Source organism: Loxodonta africana, chromosome 16, assembly GCF_030014295.1.
Source record: "Loxodonta africana isolate mLoxAfr1 chromosome 16, mLoxAfr1.hap2, whole genome shotgun sequence".
Lineage (NCBI taxonomy): Eukaryota > Metazoa > Chordata > Mammalia > Proboscidea > Elephantidae > Loxodonta > Loxodonta africana.
The window spans coordinates 48,438,990-48,461,309 of NC_087357.1; the positions used below are offsets into that span (position 1 = coordinate 48,438,990).

Genomic DNA, 22,320 nt, shown 5'->3' on the forward strand with positions numbered 1-22,320 from the left:
CATTTCTTACGTAAAATGCCAGATAGTCAATATTTTTGGCTTTAAAAAAAAAAACCAATCTGTTAAAAATGTAAAAACCATTCATAGCTTGTAGTCAGTATAAAAACAGTCTGTAGCCACATTTGGCCTGTGTTTTGTAGTTTGCCAACCCCTGGTTTATGTCTCAGCTGAATTATATAATTCTGAGGTTTGTTTTCTAACTGCAAAATGAAGAAGGGGTTGAGCTCTATCAATATTAGATGAATTTCAAATTCTCCATGTATTTCAAATTCTGTAGAGAATTAGATTCTATGTTCTATACAAGAATTCTATAAATTCTATACTCTAAATTAGATTCTACATCCAATTTTATATAGAATTAAAAAGGATAGTCTAATGAAACCAGCTATCACTCAACTTTAATAATGATCTCCATGAAATTCTACTCCTCACTGAATGCTTCTCAGGAATTTTCTCCACTTTATGAGATTTTTCCTTATAATGAAAATAATTCCTATTCATTGTAGAAAGTTTGGAAAATAAAGACAAGCTTCAAGCAAAAAAAAAAAAAATTATCCTTAATCACACACCTTAGAGATGACATTTTGTTACATTTTCTCAATTTTTTTTAAATTTTGTGTCAGTAATTTCTTAAAATATTATTTGGAAACTTATATATACAATTCTGTATTCTGATTTTTATTAAACATTAAAACAGGGACACTTCTCTATGTCTTTGACAATTCTTTGGAACCATAGTTTTACATGATCATATAATTTGGAAAAATAGGGTTTATCATATTTTATGTGACCATTAATATTTTACTGGGCATTTAGGATATATTAATTTTTTAAACACTATAAATTCTACTATGATGAACATCTTATGTCTAAATATTTGTCCTCATTTCTTAGATAAGTTTTAAGTTCTATACAGAAGAGTACCCTCTTTTTTTGTAGCAAGTATAGATATACTAAAGGGGCCCTGGTGGCTCAGTGGTTAAGCAGCTTGCTAATCAGAAGATCAGTGGTTGGAACCTATCAGCTGTTCCACGGGAGAAAGATGTAGAAGTCTGCTTCCGTGAAGATTTATAGCTTTGGAAACCCAATGGGGGCAGTTCTGCCCTGTTCTGTAGGGTCACTATGAGTAGGAATTGACTCTATAGCAGTGGGTTTCGTTTGGTTTTGGTATAGCTATATTAATGAGCCCTGGTGGTGTAGAGGTTAAGTGCTCAGCTGCTAACTAAAAGGTCAGTATTTCAAAGACACCAGCTGCTCTGTGGGAGAAAGATGTGGCAGTCTGCTTCCACAAAGATTACAGCCTTGGGGACCCTATCGGCCAGTTCTACTCTGTCTTATAGGGTCACTATGAGTCAGAATTGACTTGACAGCAACGGGTATAGCTATATTGCTCATTTTGATGTTGTCTTGTGTTCTCATCTTTAATTTTGGATAAGTTCATTTTCATCCCAACTACTTTATACACACTTTAGGCCAGGCATTACATTTTATGCTTCTATAGTCCCAAGGCCTAGCTCAAGAACACTGTTTACTATACTAGGAAATAAGGAAACAAAACAGAAAAACAAACAAACAAAAGAACCCTTGCATTTTTGAGAAAAGGCCCATTGTAATATGATTTTTTTTCTATTCGGCTATCAAATAAACACATGCTAGTTTTAGAAAATCTGGGAAGTATAGTTAAAAGAAATAAATAGGAAAAAAATCCATACATAATTCCATTATCTGGAGACAAAGATTGTTTATATGTTAACTATGTGGTGTGCTGTCTTCCAAAATGCTTCTATACGGTGTAGTACAATTATGAAGTTTAACATTTTAAGTTTTTATCAGTAATTTTACCGAATGCCTACTATATGCAGGCTACTGTATTAAGTCTTTTTTATTCTCTGAAGTATTTTTGATAAATTTTACAGCCATCAATGTCCAAAGATATCCAGTTACAAAAAAGTGATATCACAAAGTATACTTTCAAATCCTCCCAAGCAAGTGCTGTTGCATCAGTTGCTATATAAAATACTGGCTTGTGTTATTAAGTAATCCACAAAATTCTATTTTTGACAGCTGTATTTGTCCTGCTAGTGATAAGGGAGCACAATCACCCTCTGTTTTTTGAATTCTTGTTTTGCAAGTATTCAACATTCAATATCAGAGACCTGCAAAGATGCAGCAAAATGAAATCCTTCAAATCCTAATTTAGAAAATACTATCAAAATGTAAATTACCATTTTCTGGGTAGCTTCCTCAATCGTATTAAGCCTTTCCTTTATTTTCATTTTTATACAGGAATTAAAAAAAAAAAAAACTAAAATTGCTCTCTCTTTTTTTGATTAATAATCATATTAATTTTTTTCTATAATTAAAGGTAGGAAGACTGAAGTATTAAGAGGGTGACTCTAGACACATGCCTGGTTCTCCTCTTGCAATCAAATAGTCCAGCTTGCTGACAAATGGCTAGGTTCATATTCAACAGTTATTAGAATCACAAAATCAAGGGTAGGGTAGGACCTAGCCAATCTTCCAGAAATTAAAGCCTAGATCCATCAAGGACTTGTCTAAGATCATACAGCTTGTATGTAGTAGAGACCAGGTAAGATTACAGATCTTCTCACTTGAAGTCTTGGGTGATTTTCCACAGCTTGCAGAAGAGATTTCCAATTCATTTAAAATGATTGAGCAGAGTCTTGTACGTATTTACACTTTCATTATAGGTTTTAGATCTAGATAACTAGTTTTTGGAATTTTAAGTTTCTGTATCACTGGAGAATTTCCGATCCAACAACCAATCTGCTAACAATTATTAAAGTGAAACATGTTACAAAGTTGAGGCTCCAACAAAAATTTTTTTGCATGTCCTGGCATGCTAATCTCTAACATTGCAATCTTAAAGCTCACATTTTAACAACTCAGTTTTGTAAATCTTGCCAGAAATTTTGACCAATAGAAACAGAAACCTGTTTTATAAATTTTGGGCAAATTATCTAATTTCCTTGTGCCTTGTTTCCTTCATGTGGAAATTGGTGATGAGCATAGTAGCTACCTCATAGTGTTGTTGTATAGATTAAATGAATTAATATATACAAAGCAGTTAGAAAATGTGTCCAATAAATGTGGGCTATTTTTTTTATTATTGTTAATATTATTGTAATCTAAATCTTCATTATCAACCTTTTCTAAATGTAACTGAATACTTAAGATCAAAATAATATGCCAATTTGCAGTATATATTCAGAGACATTTCCTTCAAAAAAAGTTTTTTTCTCTACAATTTAAATGTTCTTAAATCATAGCATTAGATTTGTGAAACCGTCTCCATTACTATTTGAATTTATTTCTTAAAAATATGTTGATCTGCATACTTTTTACACAATTGTAATAATGTTACAATTTTCTGTCCTGCAGTATTTTTTAAAGGACCACTTTTAATGACTGAATAAGGTTTCATTGGTATGAAGATTTTAAAATGGAATGGGACTCGTGGTGTCCATTTCACAAATGGCTCACTTTGCAAACCAAGTCAGTCACTAGACCACCAACCATGACTTGTAAGAAAAGGGAACAGGAAACTGTTTTTGCATTCTTAACTGAACAACCCCCAGCTTAGAAGAGTTTAGAAGACTTAAGAAGTCCTTAACTACATTCCTTAACTAAACTCCCCCCAGCTAGAACTAGAGTTTTAGGAAAAAAGTTTAGCAATTTACATAAGGAGTTTTTGAAGGGCACTGTTGACATTTTGTGAGTCCTTGTTCCCCCTAAGTGGGAGGGATTGGGTGATTCTCATTTTTCCCAAAGCTGGAGAAAGGAGTAGTAAAGAAACCACTCAGCCAGCTTGGTGTGTATTCTCTGCATTTGAGAAACACAGTAGACTGGTAGGTCTAACTTGCCCCTGAATATCTAAAGGTGAGCAGTGATTTAGCCTGCTTCCTTGACGTTGGAAAGGAGGAGTGCTGGTCTTTCAGATTTTACTGGGTCAGAGAATATGTGTTTCCAGGGGGGCTAGAGCTTGGTTACGTGCAGGAGTCAGGGGTTATCTTACATTTTGTCCAATAGGGTTTAAAAAGCTCAGTAGAAGGAGGCTGAGGCTGAGGTAAATGGCCAGCCAGATGAAAGTACAGCTAGCTGAGAGATCTCCACAGAGTAGGGATGTCTCTCCATTGGCTACAAAGTGCCTCACAAGCTTTAAGTAGTGGCCAGGCCCAGAGAGCTCTATCACTCAAGTAAGAACTTTCCTGCCCCCTCTCCTTGGTTTTTGTCCCTTTCTTCTGCTTTAACTCTGAGTCAGAAATTGTAGCTAGCAAACGGGTGTCAAAGTGTAAAGCAGGGAAGTAGAAATCACCCTCCATCCACCCCCACATACTTGGCAGAGAAAAATATCTATAACTTCTAATGAAGTTAAGTTTTTATTATCATACTGGACTACACATATTATTATTCACTGGAGGATCTTTTATTGTCTACAAATTACCAGAAATTTCATGAGTCTTGATTTGAATTTCATCTGGAAAAAAGGAAGAATGAGTACCCAGAATAAACTTAAATGGAGAATTTAAATTGTTTTGAGATTATTTCCCATAAGTTCTATTTTCCAATGTAATGATTATACATTCATAATTAGCTTAATTATTTCCTTATTTTTATACATTTAGGTTTGGAGTATTGAGTTATTATAATGCTGCACTAGACAGGTTTTTACATATTTCTATCATTATATTTTAGATTATTAGAGATATATTTCCAGTCACTAGACACACTTATATATAAATATTGACAATTGCTTTTCAATTTTAATTTCATAAAATATTAATTTTTTATTTTATAATAACATATGACTATGTTGATTACAAAAAGAGGAAAAAACTCTTTTCAGCTGATTCTAAGAAAATCATACATTCTAAATGTATTTGTTGAAGAACTGTGAATTTAACAGAAGTTTATTAACTGTAAATACCTTTTTATGTAGCAGAAGGATGCATAAAAATTTGAAGCCAGTCATTCATTTTGAAGCATATTCACTTTGAAGAGGAAACCATTAAAAAATTTATTAATAACCCTAAAATAATTTAGTATTGAATAAAATTAATAAGATGTCAGTATCTCCCTTGGCTTAAAAGAAACTTTAAAAAAAATTAACCATGACATAATAGATAATTTCTGAAATCTTAAAAAGCCTAAATGAACACTGTTCATTAGAATGAAGCATTATAAATAACTTTGAGCATCGTATTTAATAAAGCAAACTTACAAGAGTAGGTAAAAACTAAATGCAGTGTGTTTCAGCAATCTGAACAAAGGAACGTTTAATAAAAGGATGCTGCTGAATATTGTTGTTGCTTACTTATGACATTTGTTGTTATAATAGTACCAAGATTTGGTTAAGTTGGAAAAATATGTAGATGAAATATAATGGCTGAAGAATTAAAATACTTTGTCTTATTGTAACAAGGCAGCACCCTTTTTTCAAATAAGATAATTTATGTACCTAACACTAGTTTGCACTATAAGTCCTCTAAAGAGGTTATCACAAAGGCAATAATGTTATATAAGTAATTATTAATAACCAGCACCCATGAATAGACCGTTTGAGGATTTTTTTGTAACTTTTGTTTTCTTCTTTTTCAAAAATGCTGAACATGAACAGAAGTTAGTATTCTATATCCTGTGTCAAATGGTTGAGTGTTCTGAGAAAACAAGATGAAATTACTAGGCTAGCTGAATGGTCATTCCTTTTACCCCAAGTTCTAGACTTCTTCCTACATCTGCAATAACCACTCTGGAAAGTAAGGCTGATTCCTGGGTAGTTCTCTGCTCATTCCTGCAAACATTAACTTGGTTCTACTTCTTCACAAACCACTTTGGCTGGTAAATTCAAGCTAGCTTTTCCTAACTGTCCAAGTCTTTACGACCATGGACACTGATCTTGTTTTCAAATGAAGAGTTAAGGTTGAGTTGCTAACCCAGAGTACAAAGAACATCATCTGTAGGGTCACCTGGAAAACTGAAATGATACAATTTCCTTCTCCCTTGGAAACTTGTCACCTCAAAGCAGGACATCCACCTAAAGAGTTAAACAATTGGCTGTTCATGTTTTGTATCATAGGGATTAACATTCCCACCACTCTGTAAGTTCAGTGGTTCTCAGCAGATGTCACAAGAAGTTCCTACCTGGACCAAGCTATATCCTGTGCGCTGGATGAGTGCGCGGAGGGCTGCTTCCTTCTGGGTGCCGCTCAATCCATCCCCGGATTTTTGATTTGATTCCATTGAGAGTGATTATCAGCAAAAAATCAGGTTAATTAGGGTTGCTCACTGAAACCAAATTTAAGATAAATTAAGTAAATTACTGTTGCCAAGTCCAAACTCGTCCTTTTCATAAAGGACATCTTCAGGAAACATTGTCTATAAATGAGTCATTATGGTTAGAGCAACTAACAGCCACATACAAACAAGGCTGGCTAAATGTCAGATTCTTCTATCTTGTTAAAAAAGAGTTTTTAAAAAAATGTTCAATTTTAGTTGAAATTTAAAAGTAAAAAACGAACAATACCCATTCTCCAATTAGAGGCAGATCAGTAATTCTCAGTCCAATTACCTCAGGAGGTCTCCAAATGCTCAGAGGAATCAGCTCATTTCAATTAAAAGGATACGCTGAATGGTTCTTGCAGAAATGGGAAGAGCACACTGTCAGCGAATAAAACCAACTAGGATAGCATGTCCAAACTTCCAGAGGTTGAGCTTCAGGTGTCTGTTCTATGTGTTACCTAAGGCATTTATGCACTTATTCTCCAAAGACAAATTCCTGGAACTGAGTGTGCAGGTGTCAGATACACAGAGGTCATCATGCAAATTATTCTGTGTAATAAGAGTGGGGCATTGATTCTAACAAAGCAAGAACAATGGATCCTTTTGAGTATCTGTTGGAAGGGCCTACTAAAACCTGGATCGTAGGCCAGGTAGACCACTTATTAAAGTATTCGGAGCCCTTTGTAAACTCTAGGGTAAATTATGAAAGTTTACATATAGGTTCCTGTTTGTGTACATCGATATGAATAGGCATTTTCAGCATTTTATTGTCTATTCTTCCTGTGTTGGGAACATGATTTGAACCCCATTCTCAACCTGATAGCTGCTAAATCCACAGCTGTGGTCTACCTGGCCTACGATCCAGTCTATAAAGATTCCAGACTATGGTGGTAAGAGGCCATTGGGGACACTGATCTGCTAGGTAAGAGTATTGGTGACTAGTGAAGTTTTATGCTGGGCTTCCACTCAGCTTGATTTACTCTGCCAACCAAGACAGAGGAAATGTGTTTTATAGTTATCTGAGTCAAATGCAAGTCTAAAGTATTTGGCTACAGATCATTTTATTTATTTATTTCCTGCCCTATGCATTGAGATTTCCTATACTGCTTTGGCTGTCATTTAAAGATTCATTCGTGTAGTGGAAGTAAGCATAAGTGAATAGACCATTAATCATATGATGGTCAGGATATCAGTATGTAATAATAATAGGAAACTGGGTCAAAAATTGAATGATAGAAGAAAAGTAATGACATGATCATCTCAGTAAAATGCAGCTTCAAAGTATTCTATTACCAATGAATTAAAAGTCCCCAAACTAATAGGCAAGTGTCATTCAAAGTAATACTTTTGATATAAACTAGAAACTTAAAAATATACGAAATTCCAGAGGGAGTATACACATTAGGTATTATAGTAACAGAACAATTTCATCCACAGGATGTGAAGATGGCTATTATTGACCTCGACCTTTCTGATAATTCTTGCTTCCTTTTGGTTCTAGGCAACTTTATTCATATTCATTCTTTCAAGAAGTACTTAGGTAGTGCTGTCTGTATGCCAGCTCTACCCTTTTGCCCCACTTTAGGGCATTGTTTTTTATAGGCAGTCTGCCAAGCAGTTCTAGTGTCTGAATTTTGCAAAAAGCAGGGATCTTTTTTTACTTGTTTGTTGGTTTTTAGTTTTAACTTTCTAAAACAATTAGAAATTTTTTTATGACTTTCCATCACCACCACCTGTTGCTAATCCAGTCATTCCCAACTCATAGAGACCCAACTCATGGACAGAGTGGAACTGCCCCATAGAGTTTTAAAGAAGAAGCTGGTACACTTGAACTGCTGGCCATTTAGTTAGCAGCCAAGTTCTTAACCACTATACCACCAGGGCTCCAACTTTCCATAGTGGTGATTTAAAATATACATAGCAATTCATGTATTTTAATGGCATATTTACATATAATGACATAAAATGGCATAATATTTGTAAATATTTCTATTTATACTATAAGACAGAGATAAAGTGCAATGCGTTTTCAGTTTATAATCCTAAACTGATGGTGAATATGGTCATAGAAATCTCTATGAAAGAATATAAATCAAGATGGTATTCTCTTAAAATCAACAAGAAACAAAACCATAAAAGACCTTTTGAAGATTTGCATAGAAAACTAGCCTTTAAGACAAAAAATAACTCTTGTACTTTTCCTAAATGTTAATAAAATTGTCTTTTCACCAGGGCATTCTCAAACTCTCTCACTCAGCTGAATTTAACCTGCCAAGAGAAAGGAGACCATGGATGAACAAGAGTCTGATGGAGCAATTTATGTGTATCTTACAGCTATTTGAAGGCAAAGTCTATAGTCTCTTGGCCAAGTTGTAGATTTGCTCTTGCTGAGCTTCATCTTTTCCATCAAAAAGATAAGAGTTCATGGTGAAATGGCAAGTTTTTATTTGCAAAACCTACCTTCCATTTTGGTTAATAATTAGTAAAGGAAGTTAAAGGTATTTTGACATTAGAAAGGTCTTCTGATCACATACAAGTTTACTTTGAAGCTATTGAGAAAATCTGTGTGTGTCAATATAGTCTCAATACATTGGAAATCAGGACATGAAAATAAAATTCAGAATTTGCTAGAAGAGAGATTTGACCTTCAATTTTTATTTTTCAAAAATAATCCCTCTCCTAACCTCGACCTAATCTAAAGGGTGGGCTTGGATCCCAGATAAATATTTTTTAAGTAAGTCAAGCCATTGTTAAAGGATTTGATCAATTTGAAATAAAGTCTTCTAATTTCTTCAGACCTGAGACTGCATTCTGAAAGAATAGTCCCCAGTTTAGTTTATTGAGGCAATAGGATTCAAAACCTATATACAACAGTCATTCAGAATACTGGAATCAGAGGAAAGCACTCATGTGTGTATATATCAGTTATTAATTCAAATATTATTTTTTAAGTATCCACTATGTGGTAGGAATTGTTCTAGACACTGGGGATGTAGCAGAGAGCAAAATAGTCCCTCACTCCAAAACCTAGTGGAGTTTACTAGTGGGTAAGTGTGATTTAAAAAAAAAAAAAATAAGTGAAATATACAGTGTGTTTGTAATAATTTCTGAGGAGAAAAAATAAAAATGGATGCTAAATATAAACTGTGTGTGTTTGGGGGTGAACTTTTACATATTATGGCCCTTCAAAAGTGAATTTGGGAAAAGACCTAGGTGAAGCAAGGAGTGTCTTTGGGTCAAGCATTCCAGGCAGAGTTACTGGCCCCAGGAATGTGCCCACTGGTAAGGGCCCTTTGGTGGGAGCATGCTGAGAGAATAGCGAGGAGGCCAGAGCTGAGTGAGTGAGAAGTAGAAGTCAGAGAGGGAAAGGGGGACCAGAACACGTACTTTTTTGTAGATCACAGTAAGAACTCTGGCATTTATACTGAGATGTGAAGCCAGAAGATTGATTTTTTTCTTAACAGGATAGCTCTGGCTGTTGAGAAAACATTGAAGGGGGTGGGGTCAGGGCTGGGTGTAGAGTAAGGCAAATGAACTGAAGAACCATGCAAATACAGAGTCAACACTTGTTATTTAAAATGTTGATATTTCTTTATGGAATTTTTGCATTGGTTTTAATTGCTTTAAATATTGTGTTAAATATTTGTCTTGATTACTGACTTTTTGGTGCTTCCTTAAATTTTACACTTGAGACAAGTTCCTTACTCACCTCACTCTAATTGAGTGGTCAAGGAGAGAAGCAGGAGGACCAGTTAGAAGCTGCTATGACAGCTAGGTGAGAGATGGTAGTGGCTGGGACTAGGATGGTGATAGTGGGGGTAGTCGAATCTTGGATATGGGAGAATTGGATGTGTTGTGAGAGAAACAAGGAGTCAAGAATGACATGTGACCTGAGCAGCCCAGAAGAATAGTGTTGCCATTAACTGAGGTGTAGAGAAAAAGTTGTGGAAAAGAGTAGTAGTTCAGTTTTGGGCATATTGATTTTGAAATGCTCATTGCATCTCCACATGGAAAACTTGAGAAGTTTATATATATATATATATATCTGGATTTCATGTGAGAGTTCCAGGCAAGAGATTGATTTGGAGGTTTTCAGCATAGAGATGATATTTAAAGCCATGGCCCTGGATAAGATCATGTAGTGACTGAGTGAGGAGAATAGGTCCAAGGATTGATCTGTGGGGCACTCTAACATCTGGAAGTCAGAGAGATAAGGAGGAACCAGCAAAGGAGATGGACACAGAACAGCCAGAAAGATAGGAGGGGAACGAGGTGAGTGAGGTGGTTTGAAAGCCAAGTAAGAAAATGTTTCTAGAAAAAGTGAGTGTCCAGTTGTGCCAAATCCTACTAAGTCAAGTAAGATGAAGCCTGGATAGGAATGCAGACCCTGGAACTAGACTTCCTGGGTTCAACTCCTCACTTGCCTCTTATATGTGCCCTGGGCAAGTTCCTTAACCTCTTTGTGTCTCAGTATTCTCAATTTAGGCAATCTCTGTCAGCATTTTTGTATTACGTGAGTAAATGTATTGAAGGGGCTGTGGAAGAATTCCTGGCACTGGCATGTACTAAGTACTAGATTAGAGTTAGGCATAAAAAAAAAAAAAATTTAATAAAATCCAAAAAGGGAGAAAGGTGGAATCAATACAATCACCAAGCACCTCAACTTCTCAATCCAGAGATCCAACAGTAAGAATTTCCACAGATTCATGGAAAAGTGTAGTTACTTAGTTGAGAATGACTAAGAGAAGAAAAAAAAAAAAAAAAAAGAGAAGAAAGGAACAATGAAATTGAAGTTAGATGAAGGAGGGTTACAGTCAGCATTATAGGAGATAATCATATACCTTCCCTAAGCATCAGTTTCCTCACTTGTGAATTGGGGTAATAAGCAGGTGGCACAGTGGTTAAGAGCTCGGCTGCTCAACCAAAAGATTGGCAGTTCAAATGCACCAGCTGCTCCTTGGAAAACATATGGGGCAGTTCTACTCTGTCCTATAGGGTCATGATGAGTCAGAATCGACTTGATGGTAATGTCTTTGTTTGTTTGTTTAGACAATACCATTATGAAGATTAAATGAGAAAACCCTGTGAAGTGTTTAGTTCTAACATACGGTGAGCACTCCAACGTGATTTACTGATACTGTTAATAACTCACATTGAAGGAGAGAAGCAGAATGGAGGAATAGAAAAGTGATTCCAGAGTGAAAGAACAGCAAAGTGACAGCATTTCCTTGTATATTTTCATTGCCTTTGCCCTCTTCCTTAAATTCATTCTATATATGGGGTGGCAGAGAGACTAACAATGTGAAAAACCAAGGGTCTCTTCTACCGGTTTTCATTAATCTGTGATTAATATCTCCCCACTCTGCCCAGCAGTTTTTATTTAGCAATGGAATCCCAGTGCAATGGAATATGTTATTCAAATGTATACCCACCATCATACCTGCTATATAAAAATGTTCCCCCCTTTTATTTCTCCACCCCATCCCAGTGGAAACTCTCTGAGCCTCAGTTTCCTCATATATAATATTAAGATAATATTTCCTTCACATAGGATTTTTTTGAGGATTAAATATTAATACATTTAAAATACTTTAAGTGATTCCTAGAATTTAATAACCATCAATTAAGTATTAGCTATTATTTTAATCATTATTCTAATCATTTATCTGTAACTGATTCCAAGAGGTAGAATTTCCAAACTGCTTATGGGAAGGATAAAGTTCCAAGTCCTTAGAATCAAACACCAACTCTTCAGTACTAGATTCTAGACTCACCTTCTGGGTCACTCCCACACCCTGTACTCTCCACATGGAATTAACCAAGTTTTCTTATGGCTCCATACTCTGCTTTGAATACCCTTCTCACATCGCCTAAGTCCACCACATTGGCCCTACCAATCCTTCTATATATTATTGAAATATTGTCTTCTCTGTGAAGCTTTCTCTTACCCCTCCATGGATAAAATTAGGTGCCGCTTCCTCAATGCTCTTAAAACAAAACAACAAAAACCCTGTATATTCTCTATTGTTGCAGTGTATTATAATTGTTTGCTTACATGTCTATCATGCTTACTAAACTGTGAGTTTTCTGAGTGTAGGGATTATGTTATCTTCATCTCTGTTTGCCTAGAAGGCTTAGTCTGACTATGTTAAGTGCTCAATAAATACTTGTGGAACAAATTAATAACTTGGAAGCAGCATTTAAAATTTACAGTGAATTGCTCCCAATCAGAAGTAAAATTAACCTGAAACTGATGTCCTAATGCTAATTACTTTTGTTATAGTTATTTCCTGAATGTTCTATCCTGGAATGAACTTGCTTTATGTAAGGAATTGATTTTAATGGTGTCTCTGTATTTATGACTATGTTATCATGTTTGTAAGAGATAAAAACTGTAATAAGAATTTTGGAATGCACAGTGATTGAAAATAGAGTTGACATTTGGATCCACTTTTCTTCTTTCCTGTGCTCTTCTAGTTATATATTTGCAACTTTAGTGCCTATCTGATCGAGAAAAGAAAGACCTAGGAATTACTGGATTCATGATTTCTGCCTTCCTGAACTTCACAGATATAATGGTGTAAACAGCTCACCTTATCACTTGATTGAGACTGCTCAGTAGAAATTGCCAGGGTTCACTCTTGGTCAAGGTCAGAGCTGCAATTTCTGGCTCTAACCTTGATCGCCTCAGGTGCCAGTGGTTACTGGCTCAGGGAAAGTGGCAGGGAAACAAAGATAAAAAGAAAGATGGAAGAGAGGCAGCAGGTTAGGAGGTAAATTCTGACCCTTCAAGTCTAGGCCTGTCAGTGCGGTACTATAGGCTTCTCTTTAATTACAAACCTGATCTAGAAAGAGGAGATGCCTTCATTTTGTATATATATTTTTAATCCCATGTGGAGAACAAAGCTGTGGAAGGAAAATATGAGATGATTGTACGTGAGCTTTGTTAGCCAGGTTTTCCTGAAGTTACAGCAACGTTGGAAGATCTTAATGGCCTACTGGAACAAAAACTGGTAGCTGGGGAAATTAGAAAATGTGGGAAAAAAAAATTTTTTTTTAATTCTCTTAAAATGGTAAATTGGGCAAGACTTGACACAAAAGTAAGAGAAAGAACATACTGAAAGCGTGAAGAAAGACTAGCTTGCAAAATGTAAAGTAGAAATCGTTGTAAGTAACAGAGAAGAGATGAAGGATAAAAATAAAATTAAAGTTGGAAGATATCTTGGTTAATGAAGAAATTATTCTTGGCTTTAACAGAAAGATCAATGAATATTAATTGAATAACTGCTAGATATCAGGTATTGTGCTAGAGAATTTAGAGATAGGAAACCAGGTAGTTCTACTGATATTATAGGAGTCCCTGGTACTGCAAATGATTAAGTGCTCGACTACTAACCAAAAGGCTGGCATTTGGGCACCTTGGAAAAAAGGCCTAGCGTTCTGCTTCTGAAAGGTCGCAGCCTTGAAAACCCTATGGAGTGCAGTTCTACTCTCCACACAAGGGGTTGCCATGAGTCAGAAAAGACTCAATGGCAATGGATTTGGCTTGGTTTTATTAATATTATATTTTCTGTCTTATTTCATTGAAGGGGAAGAAAGATTGTCTCTGTAAGCAGAGCAGAAGTGTTATTTTGTCATTGAATATGAGACCTGGGGCCTGTATTAGCAACTTGCCCCATGTGCATTTGAAACTGATGATGCCTTCACTCACCATTGTATCTGTTGGGAATTTGCAAAAACCAAATCTAATCTTTCCCCAGTGTTTTACCATGCCCTGACATTGCATGATGTAGGCTGGACATAACTCTTACGGCAGCATGCAGATTCTACAAGCAGTTTTATCATAAATTTCAGCCTTTTAATATCTCCTGGGAATTTTGCACAGGACTTCTAGGTTATACCAAAATGCTCGTGAAGAATTTATGATCAAAATTTATACATTTGCCTGATGATTCTGAGTAAATATTACTCTGTACTGTGAGATACTATATATATATATATATATATATATATATATATAAATTAGCTCGAGTATTCTCCTTAGAAAAATATTTACAATTGGTTTTAAGTTCATTTTAGAAGTGAATTAATGCAATAGTTCCTTTATTTGTCCAGATATGAACCACATCATAAACCATAGCGAAATTATGTAGAAAATAAATGACATGGATTGAATTGTGTTCCCCCAAAATATCTGTCAACTTGGTGAGGTCAGGATTCCCTTGTATGATTGTCTACCATTTTATCTTCTGATGAGATTTCCCTATATTTTGTAAATCCTATCACTATGATGTAACAAGATGTATTAGTGGCAATTATACTGATGAGGTCTACAAGATTAAGTAGTGTCTTAAGCCAATCTCTTTTGAGATATAAAAGAAAGAAGCTAGCAGAGAGACATGGGGACCTCATACCATCAAGAAAGAAGCACTGGGAGCAGAGTGGTTCCTTTGGACCCAGGGTTCTTGCGCAGAGAAGCTCCTAGGTCAGGGAAGATTGATGAAAAGCACCTTCCTCTAGAGCCCACAGAGAGAGAAAGCCTTCCCCTGGAGCTGACACCTTGAATCTGGACTTGTAGCCTACTGGACTCTGAGAGAATAAACTTCTCTTTGTTAAAGCCATCCACTTGTGGTATTTCTATTATAGTAGCACTAGGTGACTAAGACAATAAGCATCACAAGAGCTTGGCTGCCAACCAAAAGGTTGGGAGATTGAATCCACCAGCCACTCCTTGAAAATCCTTTGGGGGTAATTTTACTCTCTCCTATAGGGTCGTTAGGAGTCCGAATCAACTGGGTGGCAACAGGTTTTAAAATAATATGTGATATGTCAATTTTTAAAGCAGTTTATATCAGCAAAGATGAATGAATTAACTCAAATTCCTTCTCTGTTACAAAGGCCTTAGTAATAAATCATGCATTAATTTGGGCCTAGTCAATTTGGGCCTAGACAAGGCTCCAAATAATCAAAGAAACTAAAATTATGAATAGTGGATATATTAATTTTACTTATAACTGTTGACAAAACCATCCTTCTGTAGCAGATTTCATATTTCAGAGAAAGGCAAACTTGCATTTAAATTTCAGCCACTGTAATTTTAACTTTTCTGAGGCCCTATTTTTTATTCTAAGAAAAGGAATAGGAACACTGCTGCCTAACGAAGTTTTGTCTTGTTTTTTAAATTAGGATTAAATAAATGAGATAACGGGTGTGAGAGCACTTATCACAGTGCCTAACATACAGAAGGTGCTCAATGACTATTCCTTGCTTGTTCCTTATCTGCTGCTTTGGCTGACTCATCCTACCATCTGTGGTGTTCTGCATGGTTACCTCCATTCTAGCAATTGTCCAAGGTGGAGAGAAATCCATTATTTTGAGCTCTTTCCTATTGCTTTCATAATTGATCTAGCTATTTCATTTATTTTTGCTCTTCTCTGTAGGAAAAGCTCCTAAGTTTCTGAGACTGTGTCTGCTGTCTCTTACAGAGAATGTTTGTATTGTAATGAAAATGAGATACAACCTAAATATTCAGTGATAAAGAAATGTTTGAATAAACAGTGGAATAGTGCAATTAATAAAATTGATGATCTAGAAGGACATATAATGATTTAGACAGATATTTTTGAAATATAATCAAGTAGGAAAGATAGGCTATGAAACAGAAAGTGGGCACTGATTTCATTTGTGCTGTAAAATGCTAAGTGGTTACCTCTGGGTGATGGATCAACCGATTATTTTTATTTGCATCATTTTTGCTTATTCTGACTCTTTTTAGTTTTCTATAATATACAACTATTACTACTGTAACTGAAAAAAGTTTAAAACCATACTAGTAAATGAGAGACAATGAAAACATGTCATATAAAAACTGTGAGGTGTGGTCAGGGTCCTATCCTGAGAAAACTGCTTTATAATTTATTAGAAGACAAAAAACGCTAAAGATAACATAACTAAGGATTCAAAAAAAAAAAAAAAAAAAGGAAAACAACCAGATGGACCAAAAGAAATTAGAAAGAATCAAAGATAAATGTGGGATTAATAAAACAGAAAAATCTGTAGATTTAAGAAATAAATCTAAGAGCTGATTGAAAAGATCAATAACCTATGAACCTTCTGAAAGGCCTGACAAGGATAATAGGAGAAAATATATTTTAAAAACAAGAGGAGAAAAACGGATATAATCAGTGATTTAAAAAAAAAAAAAAAAAAAACAGTTTTACCAGTAATTTGAAATATATGGATGCACTGGATAATTACCTAGAAAAATGTGAGTTTTCAAAATTGCCTCAAGGATAAGTTGAAAATTTGAATAAACTAATAACCTTAAAATATACTGAAACATAGTATTTTCTCCCCAATTAACATCAGAGCCAGATGGCCTTATTAGGCAAGTTTTATAAATCATTTAAAGGACAGCTCCTGTGTTATATAAGTCCTTTGAAGCATAGAAAATGATGGAAAACATGAGATTTTCTACAGACCTATCATATCTTTGAAACAAAACCAGACAAGCATATCACAAAACAGAAAACTAGACCAACACCACGTGTGAGTGTAGTTATGGTCTGAATACAGCAAAGTAACAAAAGAATAATATGCTATAAATGAGTTTATTACATGACTACAAAGGTTATTCCACATTAGGGATTCTACTAGTATAGAATTAATAAAGAAGAAAAAATATGTGATCATCCCGAACGACAACAACAACAAAAGACAAACCCCAGTGGTCAAGTGATTTCAACTCATAGCAACCCTATAGGACAAAGTAGAACTGCCCACAAAAGGTTTCCAGGGCTGTAAGTCTTTATAGAAACAGTCTGCCATATCTTTCTCCTGCAGATTGGCTGGTGGGTTCAAATGTCCGACCTTTCGGTTAGCAGCTGAGTGCTTAACCACCGTTCCCCCAGGGCTCCTTTATCCTTTATCCCAGTAAATTTAAAAGTGGCACTTAATAAAATTCAACACCTACCATTGGTTTGAAAGAATACCTCTTAGTAAGTTAGCAATAGAATAAAACATCCTAAAATTGATAAAGGGCATCTCTCAGAAATGGGCAACAAATATCATTCTTAATGGTGAAACACTGCGATCATTCATTTTCATTAAAAATATATCAACTATGTAAAATGATTAGAACTAATAAAAGCATACAAGGATAGCTATAAGATAAATGCTTTCTATTTAACAGAAATAACAATAAAATAAAATGAGAAAATCGGAATAATACAAAGCTTGTGAAATAAGTATGATTAAACTTAATAAGAAATGTTTAGACCTATATGAAAAAAAATAATAAAATTCTACTGAAGGACTTAAAGGCTGGTATAGATGGAAGGCTTAAAAAAGATGTCAGGTCTTCCCAAATTATTAATTTCGTGGAATACTCATTCAAATCCCAATAATATTATTTTGAAATTTGACAAATTGATTCCATAGTTCATCCAGCAGGAAAATGTGCAGTAAATGTCACAACATGTATTTAAAGAATAGAATGATTTGGGGGGAACCAGCTTAATCAAAATTATCATTAAAACAGAAATAGGAATAGACAAATAGATTAATGGAATGAGATAAAAGTCTACACCCAAAGTTTCATGTATATTGGAATTTACCAATAGGTACTATTTCAAATCATAGAGAGAGCGCAGACGATTTGAGAAAAAGACAAAATTGGCATACCACCTCACAACATATACCAAAATTCTAAATGTATTAAAGAAATAACCCTTAAAACACTGTATAGCTAGTAGAAGGAAATATAGAGAATATTTTTATGATCTTGTGGTATAAAAGTTCTCCCTAACCATGCGTATCAAACAACATAAATGACAAGATGAACAGACTTGATTACATAAAAATTACAAACTTTTGTATGGCAAAATAAAGCAAAAAAGAAACCACAGACTGGAATTAAATGATCACTAATTTATATAATAGAGAATTAACACCTGTAAAGAAACTCACAAATTAGTGGATAAATGGGCAAAGGACATGGACTGTCAATTCACGGGGAAAAAAAAAAAAAAAAAAAAAAAATCAGCTTATAAACTTATGATTTAAAAATGGTCATTATCTTTAGTGATTAGGAAAAGGTAAGTTCAAATACAAAACAAGATACCATTTTTTGCCTATTAAGTGGCAAAATTTTTTAAATGATTATAACAATAATAAATATAGATAACATTTACTGAAGTTTCTAAAGAAATGGTTATTTTTGCCAAGGTATATAGGGTTTGCCACTGATAATTTAATTTCTACTTACTGATGGGACATTATTTGAAGTTCCTATATCCTATTTAGAGTTATCCTAAATGAGGTACCCTAAAGTAGCAAACTTTAAGGTACTGGCAAATTACACTTCAGTAAAAACATATCTATAGAGAAAAATAAAACTGAAATATATTATTGGAGCTTGTCAGAGGAAAAGAACAGGCAAGTATAGTAGTCAAATGATTATTGTATAAGTTTTATGTGTGTATGTGTATATATACATATGGACTAAATCAGGACTTTATAAATATGCAAGGGTGGCATATTTTCCCAATTTTTCTTTCTGCTTCAAAATATGGAATCAGACACAATCTCCTTAAAAAAAAAAAATTTACCCAAACTCTTTAGAAAGTTAATCATATCCGTTTGGCCCAATGATCATCATTCTTGCAAAACATCCCAGACATCTAGAAACCCCTTTTGTGTCGTTTGAAGAAAAAGTAATTTTTTTTAAATAATTTTTATTGTGCTTTAAGTGAAAGTTTACAAATCAAGTCAGTCTGTCACATATAAGCTTATATACACTTTATACTCGCACTTACTCTCCCCCTGAGTCAGCCCAGTCCCTCCCTCAAGCCTCTCCTTTCGTGACGGTTTTGCCAGTTTCTAACCCTCTCTACCCTCCTATCTCCCCTCCAGACAGCAGATGCCATCACAGTCTCAAGTGTCCACCTGATACAAGTAGTTCAGTCTTCATCAGCATCTCTCTCCAATCCACTGTCCAGTCCCTTCCATGTCTGATGAGTTGTCTTCAGGAATGGTTCCTGTCCTGGGCCAACAGAAGGTTTGGGGACCACGACTGCCAGAATTCTTCTAGTCTCAGTCAGACCATTAAGTCTGGTCTTTTTATGAGAATTTGGGGTCTGCATCCCGCTGATCTCCTGCTCCCTCAGGGGTTCTCTGATGTGCTCCCTGTCAGGGCAGTCATCGGTTGTGGCCGGGCACCATCTAGTTCTTCTGGTCTCAGGATGATGTAAGTCTCTGGTTCATGTGGCCCTTTCTGTCTCTTGGGCTCATAGTTATCATGAGACCTTGGTATCCTTCATTCTTCTTTGATCCAGGTGGGTTGAGACCAATTGATGCATCTTAGATGGCCGCTTGTTAGCATTTAAGACACCAGATGCCACACTTCAAAGTGGGATGCAGAATGTTTTCATAATAGAATTATTTTGCCAACTGACTTAGAAGTCCCCTTAAGCCATAGTCCCCAAACCCCCGCCTTGCTCTGCTGACCTTCGAAGCATTAATTTTATCCCGGAAACTTCTTTGCTTTTGGTCCAGTCCAGTTGAGCTGACCTTCCGTGTATTGAGTATTGTTCTTCCCTTCACCTAAAGTAGTTCTTATCTACTAACTAATCAGTAAATAACCCTCTCCCACCCTCCCTCCCTCCCCACCTCGTGACCACAAAAGTATGTGTTCTTCTCAGTTTATACTATTTCTCAAGATCTTATAATAGTGGTCTTATACAATATTTTTCCTTTTGCTTCTGACTAATTTTACTCAGCATAATGCCTTCCAGGTTCCTCCATGTTATGAAATGTTTCACAGATTCGTCACTGTTCTTTATCGATGCGTAGTATTCCATTGTGTGAATATACCATAATTTATTTAACCATTCATCCGCTGATGGATACCTTGGTTGCTTCCAGCTTTTTGTTATTGTGAACAGAGCTGCAATAAACATGGGTGTGCATATATCTGTTCATGTAAAGGCTCTTATTTCTCTAGGGTATATTCCGAGGAGTGGGATTTCTGGGTTGTATGGTAGTTCTATTTCTAACTAGAAAAAGTAATTTTAAATAGTCAGAAGAACTTATTTTCATTTTTAAAATCTGCTTTAAATTGCTTAATTTCTGGTCCAATAGAAATGCCTGTTGCTTTTAAGGCCATATTCTCAGAAAAACGATATTACAAAGGTATCTTTTGTCTGTTTCAAAAGACATTTTGCCATTTATTTACTTAAAATGCCTTTTAAATATCAACCAGAAGCCATTTGAATCCCTGGGATTTGGCTTGAAACTGTAATTTACACAAGGAGAGGAAGCATTAACCTGTGTACAGCTTGGCCAAAGAGGACTTTGAGATTTAGCTGCAAGGGTTTCTAAATTTCAGCAAGTAGTAGTCACTCCACTAAGTCTCTCCTTCCTCTATTTTTACGATGCTCTCAAAATCAGCTTTATTATGGTCCTATTAGCAAATAGAGGACCTATGCAGTCTGAGTGAATTACTTAACTATGACTTGCAATAATTTGCTAATCAGGGCCCTAGTCTTAAAATACTGCAATGCTATGAAAACATATTCTCAACTGGCACTGAAATACCTTTTTTTTTTTTGGTAGGCATTTTCCTCATGCCTATAGAGCCAGCTGGTAATAGGGTGTGAGACAAGTAGCTGTGGAGAAAGAACAGGCTTCCTGCCCCAGCCTGGCCTCACAATAGAATCCACTTAGGCTTGGTCGGTGGCACAGTGGTTAAGTACTCAGCTGCTAACCAAAAGGTTGGTGGTGTGAAACCACCAGTGTCTCTGTGGAAGAAAAGATATGGCAATCTGATTACAGCCTAAGAAATCCTATAAGGCAGTTCTACTCTGCTTTCTAGGGCCGCTATGAGTCGGAATCAACTCAACAGCACACAACAATAACAACAACATGCTTTGTCATCACCTTCTTCCCCCCATCCCTCAGGGATTCTTGAGTCGACTGATCTGGAGTAGGGCCAAGGAAATGGTATGTTTTAAAAGCTCCACAGAGCATCCTTAGGTGACGCAATAGTTGGTTATGCAATAGACCGCTAACTGAAAGGTTGGCAGTTCAAGCCCACCCAGACATGCCTCAGAAGACTGGCCTGGCAATCTGGTTCTAAAAGGTCACAGCATTGAAAACCCTGGTGAGCAGTTCTACTATGCACACATGGGGTTGCCATGAGTCAGAATTGCCTGGAAGGCAACTAACAACAAAAACAAAACTTCCACAGGTGATGATATTCAGCTAAGTTTAGAACTACTGCTTTAGGGTCTATAGCTCTAGTCTATATGTGGTAGATGTCAAACAAAACAATTGAGAGTTATCGAATATCCTTTTTATTCCACCTGCTAAATAGATGGGATGGGCACTCACATACAAAAGCATTTATTAAAAAGAAGAAAGCGACAAAGAAATTTTATAGGCAGAAAGACCGGTTAAGGGGCAAAACAAACAAACAAACAAACAAAAACCCATTGCTGTCGACTTGTTTCTAACTCAGAGCACCCCTATATATAGTACAGGGTAGAACTGCCCCATAGGGCTTCCAAGGAGCACCCGGTGGATTTGAACTCTTCGACCTTTTGGTTAGCAACCATAGCTCTTAACCACTACTCCACCAGGTTTTCCAAATTAAGGGACAGCTGGGAACAAAAGAAGGGCAGACCATGACTGTAGCAAAGATGATTAGGAGAGAGAGGTTCATAAACTCACCAAGGACATACACTCATCTTTTTTAGTCCCAGCCCTTAGCACCCAGCCTGGCACTTAGTAGCTACTTAATACATGTTTGTTAGACTGACCAGAAGTTTCATAATGCCTGCCTGACTACTCCAGACTTTGTACTCTCTTTTCTAATTTTTTCAGTTTCACTTTTTCTAATTTCCCTGTTGTACATGCAATATTAGAATGTATAATATTTTGCCCTGCATTGTTATTGATTCACATGTATGAGGGTGTCATTGTAGGAAAAAACAGGGATCATGGGTTTAGACCAACCTAGGT

At 35.7% G+C, this 22,320-nt stretch overlaps 1 protein-coding gene across 2 annotated transcripts in view; it reads right to left on the bottom strand.

Moving 5' to 3' along the window:
• Positions 1-6,261, bottom strand: part of A1CF (APOBEC1 complementation factor) — a 55,159-nt gene extending 48,898 nt beyond the window's left edge. For both annotated transcript variants that reach the window (XM_010589134.3, XM_003409024.4), the window contains exon 1: positions 6,163-6,261. In XM_010589134.3, the coding sequence (XP_010587436.1) occupies positions 6,163-6,261 (99 nt within the window). The remainder of the gene's footprint in view (positions 1-6,162) is intronic.
• Between the last annotated feature and the right edge of the window lie 16,059 nt (positions 6,262-22,320).